Below are 13,308 nucleotides of genomic sequence, written 5' to 3' on the forward strand. Positions count from 1 at the left end.
TTTTATGAAAATGTTATGCAAATTGATAATCAGAAATGAAGGTGACATAAAAATTATTCTCATCTGTCACTTCTCTTTGAAAATGTAGTCATTTAAAAGTTCAAAAATCATCACTTCTGGTGTTAATAATCAGACAATTATTTAGACAGTACTGGCTAATTCAAATTAATCATGCATTTTCAATAGAGTTCTTACCTCCTTTCACAAGATTAGCTGTTCTTGTTCATGCATACCACAAGCCTCCTGCTCTTCCCATTTGAATTATTATATTCCAACATGTCTCTTGTGTAAATCAACATGGATTACCTCAACAAATAGTAGAATGATATGATCACATGATGCATGTGATTCCCTCTACACTCCTCTATCAAACCATCACTTTTCATTAGCAGTGTTTGAGTTAAGACATTATTTTGTGTGCTTAGTGCTTTCTGTACAACAAATAATACTATGTAACAAAATTTTTACTTTTTCTTGTTCCTGGGCAGAATGTGTTATTTCCCAATTGCTTATGTCTAAAATAAATGGAAAGACTTATTTTTCTCTTCAGACTTTGCTTTTGTGACCTGGGAGTGTATAAAGAAAACATGATGGGAGACTATATTTGGGGGCTGATACGTGAAAGTGATTTACATTGCAGTCCCAAATCTCGAAAAATTATTCACTTCTGAACATTTTTGTATAACTTTAATATAAATACATGTAATTCTTGATTCATATGTTTCATGATGACAAGAAAACCCATTTGTAGAGAAAAATATATATGTAAATATGGTTGGTATGGGTAGAGAAAGCTCTATGTTGAGGAGTAAACAACATTTTGACCTTCTTTGGTCATCATCATTGTGCACCTGATGATGATCGAAGAAGGTCAAAACGTTGTTCACTCCTCTACATAGAGCTTTCTCTACCCATACCAGCTGTTTTTACATATATACGATTCATGTTTTTTTATTCAGACCTTATGTAAATGAAAATGTGCAAATTTGCCCATCTTTATATAGAAAATAGGTTAATTTCTAAACTTCATTATCCAGGTCACAAAAGCAAAGTTTGAAGGGAATAATGGCCATTTTCTGTACTTTTACAACATAAGCAATTACGAAATAACACATACTATCCAGGAACAAAATTTGTGTTACATAGTGTAATTTTTTTTTGACATGAAGTAGGTATTTTTCAACTATTTTCATTCATTCCACCAATTCATATATTAATATTTATCAGTTATTCTTGTTGCTGTATTTCTGTACTTGAAATTGTGAATTTTTTCATATGCAACAAATTCTGAAGTTCACTTTACCACTTAAAGGATCACACCAGTGACCAGCATTTTTTCTTAGGCCTCAAATGTGGTCAACATGACAGTGGATTTATATACGTTGGGAGATCAAATGTTACATGGGTCTACCATTGTCCCCAGATATTACCAAGGCTTCTGCTGAGTTAGCTGAACCTGTAAAAAATGACAAGGACTTTCATTATTTTTTTCCTGCCTTGAGAGCTTACCATCCCTTCCCATTGACAGCCTGAGGAATCACCTCAGTCTAATTCTGTCTTTATGGATTTTGTGTCTTAGGTTTGTGATCTTATATCCTTTTCTCCTGTCTCTCATTCACCTCATTCTTTCTTATTGTATGAACAAATTTCTCAACTATTTCTGGTTTTTCCTCCCTCCTCTGATATTCAGGTACATGCTAATCAATTTGTTTCACAATTAAGTGAGGGGGAGATCATCATGGCACCCCTCCTACCAAGGACTTCTGATCAGTTTGCTCTTTCTTACCATTTTTAAATCAAGTTATCAGGTTCCTTGTTACCTATTTAGGAGGTAGTTCCCAAACCAAATGTTAGTCTTACTCATGCCCAATATTCTCACCTATGTCTTACCCTAATCACCTTTATACACTATCTTTTTTCCCAACATCTTTTATCTGAAACTCTCCACATAAATCCTGAGGGGTTCTCTGCAGACACCAATTTCCTTCTCTCCTCCAATATTAGTTTGCAATTTGTCTTTGGCTCTGGGATTATATGCATGGATTCTTTGTTGTTGGGACATTATAGGTTGAGATGCAGTTTTGGTTTGGGTCAATTTGCCCTTGATATTTCTTGGAGCTTTACATCTGGCACCTTTTCTGAGACATCATATCTTGGATACAGTCCCTGAAACCATCGAGACTCAAGTGATATTGGTCTGCCAACAATCCGTCCTTATACTTTTGTAGTTCATTTATCTCGGTCAGAGCTTCATTTGCTTCCTATTCCCATTTCCTTCCTTCCTCCTCTTAGCCTTTACCTTCCAATCAGGGTACTTCTTTTTGTAGCTTTCTCGTTGATGTACCCTCTCTTACTACCAGTACCCATGGGTTCTGATCTGGTGGGGGCTGAACTGTTTGAGTTTTATTTTCCTCAATGGCATCCCTTTGTTGACAATCAATGGGTGATACAGGATCAATAGATGGTACTGGCTCTGTCACAAGGATTTATTATTCAATTTCTTTTCCCACCTCCTGTTTTTCCTTGTCCCATTTCCTTTTCTTTTCTTCTCCTTGAGATCTTGTGATCTACCAACATCTGTCAGAAGCAATTCAAGAATTAATTTTACAGCGTGCAATCAAACTGGTTTCCCATCCTTCTCAGGGGTGTATATTCCCAAATTTTCATTTGTCCTAAAGAAACCAGGAATTGGTGGCTGGTAATCAATTTATCTCACCTCAATCACTTTATTGCACTACTTAAGTTCATCATGGATTCTTTTCTAACCCTGAAATGAGTGTTTTATCCATGATTGTGGATGATGTAAATGGACTTTTCCAATTTTTACTAAAACATCCTGATAACACATTTGTCTCACCCTTACCTTCAGTTTTTCCATCTTGGGGTGGTTTACAAATTTTGGGCTCTCCCCTTCAGACTTCCCTTGGAACCTTGTGTATTTTGTCAGTTAGTGCAGGCTTTTCTATGTTATCTGCATGCTCAGAGGCTGAATTTAATTATTGCTTGGATGACTGGATCACTTTGAGCAGGAATCAGCCACTTATGCTTACCAACTCCTTTTTGTGGTGGCTTCAGTGTTTTGGTTGATCAAATTGGAGAAGTCATTCCTTTGACCATCTCAATGTCCACTCCCTCTGGGGGTATTTATCGACACAAATATCAGTCATACACTACCTTCTCCTTTACTTTATTCAATGAATGTTGGTTTACCATGCTCTCTTAGCTCATGAGCAGCCAGTGACTGAATCTGGTTCTCCCTTGCTACACTGATCCCTATAAGTTGTGCTCCCATGAGATCCCTTCAGTGGGTCGTTTGTGAACAATGGAACCTTGCTCAGAATCCTCTTTTCACCTCCATTTCACATACTCCTTTCTTATGAGACGATCTGCAGTGGTGGCTGGATAAAACCCACACATTGGCAGGTTTGCCACTTCCTACCCCTTGCTTGAATCTACATTTTTCATGGGTGCATCCATTTAGGAATAGGGGCTTGGGTCAATCACCAACAAGCTTTAGGCTGTTGGCCTGCAGACAAAATAATCTTGCATCTCAATGTTCTCAAACTTCTAGTTGCATATCAGGTATTGGATCACTTCCTTCTTCTGATCTATCATTGTCTGGTGATGTTTCATTCTGATAATTCTATGGTTGTGGCACATATCAATCACTAAGGAGGCACCTGATCCAGAGATCTCTGTTTTCAGTTGTAAGATCTATTAAAACGGGCCTACAAATACATCACATTCACCTTACAGCATGCCATTTACCAGGTGCTTTCAGTATAGTCATGGATAGTCTTTTGTGCCTGATTTGATCTATCCAATGGAACAGATATTAGATCAACTAATTTTCAGATATCTTTGCCATCGATGGGGCTCTTTCTCCACAAGTAGATGCCTTTGTCGTGGTCCTCAATACCAAGTTGCCTCTCTTTTTTCACCTGTACTGCATCCACAGGAATTGATAGTCAATATCTTCATCCAGGATTGGCCACACAAGTATATTTATGTGTACTCTTTCATTTGATTGCTTCATCTAATGATTTCTCTTGTCCACTCCATTCCTTTTTGGGTTCTCTTCATTGCTCCCCTATTGGATACCTTAACCTTAGTTTCCAAGGTTAGAATGGCTGCTCCTGTCCCTCTTGCATTTTCTCTTTCCCTTATTCATCAATCTCAATCCCATATAGATCCCAACCTACATATCCTACAACTTCACTCTTGGCTTTTATCTGGTTCTTGGTGAGACAGTCTGGTTTCACAAGTTGAGTTTCTTCCTTATTAACTAATTTTATATGTCACTCTTCCATAGAAATATACAAACACAAGTAGCCTACTGTGGCTCATGTGGAAGAATTTCTCACCTGGTTTTTCGACTGTGAGTATTCAATCTCCTTGCTTTTTGGATACTGAGAGGCCTTATCCCATATCTTTCATTTTTCATGATGCCATAGGGTTTTTACTTTCCATGTTCATATCTGCTGATGTGTTCCTTCCAGATATGTCATTCTTCCAAGCATTTTACACTTCTGGACTGGGACATTACTATGATCCTATATTTCCTTACTTTACCTCTGTTTCAACCACTTTCCCTGTGTTTATTGTTTCATCTGTCCCTTAAAACATTTCCATATTTTAGCCTGTGGACATACATGGTTGTATTTGTTTGCTCTTTTTATATTTCACACATCCTTTATTACCGTACCTGTCTTCTCCTTTATCTGAATCATTCCTTTCTCCCAAAGACCTCGGCAACTCAGGAGGGTTGTTCTTCCTCCTTTTCTTTTATTTCCCTTCCTTCTATATCCCATATTTACCCTTGACCAGATCCAAGTAGGCTTCTATGTCTGGTCAAGGCCATTCATTGTTACATAGTCCATGCTTCTATCTTTCAGGGTACATGTTACCACCTTTTTATTCCTTTGCAATCCTCCTCACTTCATGATCTCTCACCTCTTGATCTCACCAGTTTGTTTTGGTTTGATTGGTCTATTCTTCCTTACTTTCTTCAGGTTTCCCCCTATCAGATCCAACACCTAACTTTTTCTTCATTTCTTGTCTTTGTTATCCAATGGAAGAGATTCTACAGTATGTCAACCTTTTCTTCTACATTCATTTTCCACTCTCTTAATCATAATATGATTTCTTCTTCATTGGGGTTTCCTATACCACCAGTGGTCATTCTTCAGACTTCGATGCACTTCAAACTGGTAAGTTTTTGTTTATACTTTTTTTTTCCAAAATCATATGAATCCCACTCTGTGATGAGTGGTGTCTGATCAGGTATTCTCTAACTCCAAATCTGTGCTGTGCATCCATGTTGGCTCATGTTTTATCTTCAGTGATTTTACTGTCAAGATGGAGTGTTCCATGAGATTTCCTAATTGTGAATAACCTCATAATACTTTGCTTTATACGTACCCTTCCTGAACCATACCACCCATGGACTGCATGTATAAAACAAAAGGGGATTGCTGCCTGTCCCTGCCATGCCCCTAGTGAATAACTCTGTATGGTCTGCTTTTTAAAATAGGATTTCATTGTGACTCATTGCACTGTCTTCAATGATGACTTTCCTCTGTACACTTCACTGTATGTTCACCCATCTTTCCTTGAGTGGAGTGTGGGAGTCTTTGGCACTTTCCAATTACAAGCTTCTGGGGTGGTTGACTTTGGAGGTACCATCCTGAACAGATTTCACAAAAAAGATGGCTGTAATCATTCAGTCAAGAGTAGGATGGTGATGTTCTACTGGTGCAGATGAGAGGTGTTCTCCAGAGAAATTGAGCCATCACCTTGCTGGATAATGGGGTCTCCTGATACCACTTACACAACCACTGGAGTTGAGCTGTCACCTTACTGGCTTACTGGATGACATGGCCTTCTGATACCATTTAACAGAGTTGATGCATCAAAATTGTAGTTCCCCCCATTAATTGAGTTTTATGTCCTCCAGAGGAGTTGAGTCATCACCTTGCTGGATAATGTGGCTGCCTGACACCATATAACAGAGTTGATTCATCAAAATTGTAGTTCACCCTGTTGATTGAGTGCCCTCATCCTACCCTTGTGTGGATGTCAGTACCAAGCAAGGAGGTCTTGGAATAGATTGAACCAATTCACCTTAAGTTCTCGCACAAGATCAAGTTGTCTATTTTCCTCCTACAATTACTCCATCTCTGTTGTGGGTTACAGTGGTGGCCCTTGTTCTCTTGTTATTGGAATGTTTTTGCCTTTGAATAGTCTCAGTTTGTGCCATGTTTGAGGGAGATGATTCTGTGAAATACCAGTTGTAAGTTCCTGGATCAATGGATCGGATGTAATTCTTATTTCATACCCAAGAATTGGTGTGGGTCTTGATCCCCAGTTCTTTGGTTTGAGGTTAAGATAGTATGATTGTCATTCTACTTTCATTTGGATGTCAGTACCCCACAAAGAGATTTTGGATGTAGTTTACTTACCAGATATGGTCCACCATGTCATAAGAACTCCACACTTAGGGGAGCATCCTTGTTACCCACTTTTCTCTTGTGGGAGTGAGTTACATCTGCTTGTTGTGATTAGGCCCACTTTCCTACCACATTTTCTCCCTCTTGAATATGCTCCTTTCACTTTCTTCAGTTATGTCTTACATGTTCCACATATGGACAAATAGTATACATGGCTAAGAAGTGGTATTTTTTCATTCCTTCACACCAGCCTTTTTTTCTCCTCAATATGGGATACTTGCTAATCCTTTAAAAGAGGTAAGTATCATATTAGATGTTATAATTTCCTATGCTGAAAATATTTTTCCAACAGATACTTCTCTCATTTTCCCACTTCCCTGGTGCTCACACCTGTCAAATTTTAAGTTATAGTTTGGTAAAGGAGTGTAGAGAGAGTTGCATGCATAATGTGAGCATATCATGCTACTCTTGTTTTAGAAGTGATGCATGATGATGTATATGAATACAGGGGGGATGGAAGCCTTATGGCATGCATAAAGAAAACATTTGCATATAAAGGACAGCACTGAATGGGAATATCTAATTTTGTGATAAGAGGTTAAAATATAAACCTATATTTCTGGAAAGTAACCAGATTTGAAAGAAGGGATTTGGGGCACCAGAACTTACAGGACTAAAAAATATATACATTTTTTTATGTAAGTTGCATTTAAAGAATTTAAACTAACATACAAATTTTATATATTTCAATTGCTGTCTAAATAATTCATTAAAAATTTCAGTAATGCCATTGAAATATTTTACCTACAAATAAATTTTTAACAAGAATGTCATTCTTGTAGGTTTTATAAATCAGATGCACTTGCACAGAGTCTCTGAAAGTGTTCTGTATCAAGAGTAAATAAAACCAAAAAACTAATACAAAATAAACAAGAATCCTAATGAGTACAGGGATAAAGCAAATGTAATGCACCTACTTTTATTATTATTATCATCTGATGGTTATTAATGAAAATTTTATGTGAGGCACTTTCAATGATTTCTGTTTATTCTTACAGTAATAATGCACTGTGGTAAAGGATTTCACTGTATATTTGCTTCTTTGTACAAGTGTCTGAATCATGAGATACTTAATTTAAAAGTTCCAATTTTTAAAAACTTATAAAAAAAATACCAGTGAAAGTGATTCAGTTTCACCTTTAAGCATGATACTAATGTTTAGGTTTTAAATCAAATTTGTATAATTTATATAATTTTGTATTCTTTAGGCAAGGTTAATTCAAAAGGAAGAAAGTTTATCACACTATAAGGATTTATTGGTACAAGCTAGATGTGACTTAGGAATGGAACAACAACAGTATGAGAAAGAATTAAAAACAATGGAACATCGTTTGCTTATTCAAGATATTATTCATTCCAGAAATCAGAAATGTAATTCTGATCTTGATAACAAAACTTCTGCATATATTCTTGCACACAAACATCTTTCACAAATAACCCAGCTTGAGGAATTGGTAGCAGAAAAGGAGCAAAAAATTGTATTACTGACCCAGCAAAATAATATTTCATTGGAGGAGATAGAAATGTTGAAGAAAGGACTTGTTGATAAGATCAAAGAAATGGAAGCTTCTCACAAATGGTAGATTAATTATTTTTCAAATGCTGCTATTGTGTGACAGATGTTTCTATGAAAAGCTTCAGCCATTTATATTTTTCTTTTCTGTCTTTTTCACTTTTACAAATGTTTTCTAAACCAAAAAAAACAGAATCATACTTTTATCACAGCAAAACCTGGCAGTGACTTTTATGGATTTATTATAAAATTTCAGTTTAAAAGTTATACCGGATTTTGGAATTGATGACAATGTTTTGTTGAATGCATAATGTGAATAGCTCATTCAGATATGCAAATTTCAATTTAGTATTAAGGTAGGAAATCATTTTCCAATTTAAACACTAGTTTTTACATGTAAATTGCAATACACTTTCAATTTTACTTTGAGCTTATAGTTATTTTAGGTAATTATGTTATGGTTTTCCTATCTGTATGATGTGTAAGAGGAAAATGCAGAGAAGGACTTAAGACAGCTCAATTTATCCAATACAGTCTTGTTAAATCATCTTTGACAATTTCCCTAGATTAATTTTTTAGATGAAATTGCTGTTATTCAAATAATTTGATGAGTAACACTGTATAAGGTTATGTTAAGAGACAAGTTTACTTTTAATATAAAATGCTTGATTATACATTATTTTGGTCCTTTATGTTAATTGTATTGGCACATATTCATTGCATGTTATTATAAGCTAGATAAAATTTTCATTCTGTTTATTTTGTTTTCTGTATGTACATATGTAAGTCAAACTGTATTTAAATTTACAGTATTCATGTGACACATGAATTCTGGTTTTTAAGTTTTTCACTCCAAAGCTGTTTTTTTTAATTAAATTGAAATTAGGTTATTCTGTGTTGTACTTGTTAATATTTGGCAGGGGCTTAAAGGTATTATAGTTGTATTGGTAACAGAAATGTAAGTAACAGTTTGGGTACAATGCATTTTTTTGAGTGAAGAGTGATTACTTTGTTGAGATAACTCATTAATTCACTATTTTTTATCTTTATTTTGATTGAGTTAAACACCCTTCAGTTTAAATTGTATATTGTGCTCAAAGTGTCACTTAAATTTCAAACATGTTAGTTACACAAACATAAGTTGAAGTTTGAAAAAAAAGCTAAGTATACTTTCTACATTATGTATCTACAAATTCAACTATCAAAGAATGCTCTGTAGATCTTTGCTTTGTCTTAAAACGTTTTAAAGGAAAAGACAAAAATATCAATATTTAAGGTGCAAGAGTGGTGTATGAATACTGTTGCATTAAATGTGATACAGTTTATAGAAGCATGCAGAAATGATGTTTTACTACATACATTAATACACAAGATGCAGTGAAAGCCCATTTCAGCATGATCTGGAAATGTTTGGCATCTCTATCAGCTTAAACTACTTGAAAATAATTGATAGAGTTCATGATGTATGGGCTTCTTGAATCAAAGAAACCAATCACATTAAATAGAGAAAGTCACTACTGAATAATATTTTAATTCATCATTCATGAAGAGTCATTAGACTATCATTTATTTGTTGTTTTAGTTTGTATATTAAGAAATGCCTGCATTGATAATTACATAAATTGTTGGAGAAAAATGCATACTCCATATCAGCTGCTGCCTCATAATCCACAAGTTGATTTTTTTATGGTATTTGTGCCCTTCTTATACTGTTGTCTTATAAATTTAATTATATATTTTTCTCATTTCAACTTTAAAAAAAACAACTAAAAAATGAGCTATAATCCATAAGGGCTAAAAATATCTGAATACTTTATAAAAAAAGTAATTTTGATACTATTCATCCTAATGCAAGTGCTAAGACAGTTTATTTTCAAGCTTGTATTCATCTAAAATATGAAATTATGAATAATTATTTTTTTGCATATTTACTCATTACTCATTCCTTATTGAAACTGATAACACTGCTAATCACACACAAATTTGTATGTTTTTTTGTAACTTTTTTTAATTGAATTACTTTAAATATAAAAATAAGACTCAAAAAGTCATGATGCAGTCAATTGTATGTGGATAATTGGCTTGATAACTTGTATATGACTACATCTATGTACATATAGACAAGTCACTTTATTAGGACCTTCACTTGATATTGAATTGGATCACCTTTTATCATAATAATAGCCTAGACTTTGTATTACATAGTTTTGAAAAGTTTCTGGGTGCTTTCTATAATTGTAGATTGCTCATTAAGGATTATGGTCCACTATTTATTTTTAACTGTTGGCAGATGACTAAAGAGTCGAATTTAATCATTTAAGAAACTTAGTTACTAATTAATTATCTAATTCTACTCTAGTTTCTACAATATTATTTCTGTGTGATCATCCCAGTAATTTTTATTCTATCAGAAAAGCTTTGACATTAATATTTTTCCTAATTTATCTTCTGTGTTATTAGTTATTATTCAGTGTTTCTTAATCTTTCAGCAAAGTTACATACATGTTTAATTATTTGAAGCTCAGAACAGAAACTGACAAATATGTTCCAAGAGGCCCAACAGAAGCTAGAACTGAAGGAATTAGAAATTAAAGATCAACAGATACAGGTGGATACTTTAGAAAAAGAAGTCACAGAACTTAGAGAAACTGCTCTAAAAAGTCCTAGCAGAGCTTTAAAAAATATGGTAGAGAGACTAAGTTGTCAAATCTCAGATAAAGAGAAACAACTGCAGGTTTGTTATACTGACAATATAATATTGAGTATCTGTAATTTTTATTTTCAGTAGGAGATTTTGTACAATTGTAATAGTTTGAATGAGAAACAGTGGTCTTTAAAAAAAAAAGGAAAATAATGGATTTAATTTTTTCATAAATATAATTTAATATATTGAAGAGATTTTTACCCTTTAACACTCAGTGTGCTAGTCAGTGAGACCAAATTGGGTGTTACAGTTTCTTGAACCAGATAAAATGTACTATGGTAAAGTTCTCAAACTGTTACTCTCACAAACAATGCTTCATTGCCATAAGAAATTTCTTCTCAATAATCTTAGTCTACAAAAATGCAAAAAGTAGTAAAAAATGTTCGTGTTCAGGCAGTTTCTGTGCTTATCCACCCTACAGTAGAAAGTAAACTTTGTGAAGTCTTCCTTAATTATCTCTTTCAACGGAACTCATGAAAAATGCCAAGAAAATGATTTTTGGAGCTTAGGAATCATATTTTGTATTGTACAACATTTACATCCATAACTGTTTTATGTACGATTTTGGTTTGTAGTATGGGTTTTAGTCTTTTATAGCCTGGAAACCAGTGTAAATTCAGCCATGCTTGTTGGCAATTCAGACTACAGATATTGCAAGAAGCTGTAATCTCTGTTTATAATTTTAAAATTGAGAGTATCAGAAAGCTTTATTTAGAATCAATCCACTAAAAAGGTCTATTTAACTTGCATATTGGGTGTTGATGTATAAAATGTGTTTGTGACATCTTGGAACACTTGAGATAATTGGTGTTTGCAAATGACCCCAAAAGCAAATCATTAAAAGTTCTGATTTCATAGAAATCTCATAATTATCACAGTAGTTTTTCATAAACCATGATTTTAAAACATAGATTTTGTTTTTGAAAGTGAATCACTAAATTTCAACTACTTAGGTGTTATTTAAACACATATGTAATATTACAAAATACAAATATGGAAGTATATGTGATGTTCTGAAGCATAAAGCTTAAAAGCTTTTAAACTGTGTTGATGGATAGATCACATGTAAAGCATTAAGGAGAGCATTAATATTCTAACTTAATAGGTGATCTATTGTCCATATAAACTTTCAGTAAAGGATTTCCCTTGGTGTGGATTTTTGTACATGGTGAGGGGACCTCCCAAGGAAGGTTCTGTTCTTTCCATTTACCTCCTCTGGGATCTAAACCTCCACCCACATGTTTGCCGTGCATGGTGACCTGTGAATGGGAGAAGAGAATCCTGGTGAGTGAGGGGTCCAACCCTAACACACTACTTTGACCTTGAATTCCTGTAGATGGGAAGCCTCAGGGTTGGCCCCCTAGAGTGAATCGGCTGGTCCACTTGGGCTAGGGTCAACCAAGTACCAATGTTGGATGTTCTCAACAGGTGTTATGGACATTGTATCTGATGCTGATGTTTGGGTATACTGCTCACAAATCCCTGACATTGCTGCAGTGTCCTTGTTTGGCATTGTTGTGCATCCAGTCATAGGGCTCCATGGTGTGTGGGGTCAGTGGGCACTGAAACATTATTTTTTTTTGTTACAGATCCTCCAAATAAAAACTTAAATAAAATAGTGAAAAAACAGTCCATAGGTGAACAACCACATCTTGAAGATTCTGAGCAGCAATTTTCAATGTCTGTGACACCTGTACCTCCTTTTCTTATATTACATTCTCTTTCGAACAAACCTTTCGGGCAAATGTCTCCCTGTTTTATTCACGAGGGACTTGCTGGCTCTCCAGAGTCAGTCGGAAATCTTCTCTCTTGTGACATATTGGTGGAAACATCCACATCTAAGCACAGTGAACTCTTTTTTTATATTCAAAGGCAGTTGGGGATATACCTATTGATATACCATGCTACTTTGAATTTGTCAGGAGGAGTTATTTTTGAGAGGAATTTGAAGAACAACCCTGAGTCAGATTTCTTGCTGGTTTCTCCACTCAAGGAGTTTCTGCAGTGAGGCATATCTCCATTCTTAATGATGGAATTATGATACTGACCAATGTCCTCATTTTAACATTTACATCACTGCATCTACCTGCCACCATCAAGGCAGGTTATCTTAATTGCAGGGTATGGCCATACATTCCAAACCCTCTCAGATGTTTCCACTCTCAGAGGTTCAGTCACTCAAAGACATCATATTGTGGTTCCTTTATGTGTGCTCGTTGTGGTGGCAAGGACCACAATGTCTGTGAGTGTGAAACGGACCTTCATTGTATCAGTTGCAATGGCTTTCACCAATCCTACTTGCAGCATTTGAAGACGATTCAAAACGTTACTTACCCTGAGGCTCAAAAGTTGCTGTCCACTACTTCATCTCAGAGTATGCTGCTGCACTTCCTTCCACTACTACAGTGGAAGTGCAGACAGATCTCTCTGTGCCTCCAAAAGAATCATTGTCAAACTATATGAATAGTCTTTTGACCTCCTTGGTTAAAAAAGCTGATGAATCAACATCAACACTCATCTCTGTCCCAAACATATATTTCAGCAAACCCCAAGATCCACTTCCTTTGGTTCCAGATACGGGC

General features: G+C 35.1%; 1 protein-coding gene across 9 annotated transcripts in view; it reads left to right on the plus strand.

The window, feature by feature from the left end:
* LOC143253103 (centrosomal protein of 290 kDa-like) overlaps positions 1-13,308 on the plus strand; it is a 169,070-nt gene that overhangs the window by 108,178 nt on the left and 47,584 nt on the right. For all 9 annotated transcript variants that reach the window (XR_013029381.1, XM_076506359.1, XM_076506358.1 and 6 more), the window contains 2 exons: positions 7,718-8,088; positions 10,543-10,756. Coding sequence is in view for 8 of the 9 variants with exons in the window: in XM_076506359.1 (XP_076362474.1) it covers positions 7,718-8,088; positions 10,543-10,756 (585 nt within the window). In the remaining variant the exon portion in view is untranslated. The remainder of the gene's footprint in view (positions 1-7,717; positions 8,089-10,542; positions 10,757-13,308) is intronic.

The sequence above is a fragment of the Tachypleus tridentatus genome, chromosome 6, assembly GCF_004210375.1.
Source record: "Tachypleus tridentatus isolate NWPU-2018 chromosome 6, ASM421037v1, whole genome shotgun sequence".
Classification (NCBI taxonomy): domain Eukaryota; kingdom Metazoa; phylum Arthropoda; class Merostomata; order Xiphosura; family Limulidae; genus Tachypleus; species Tachypleus tridentatus.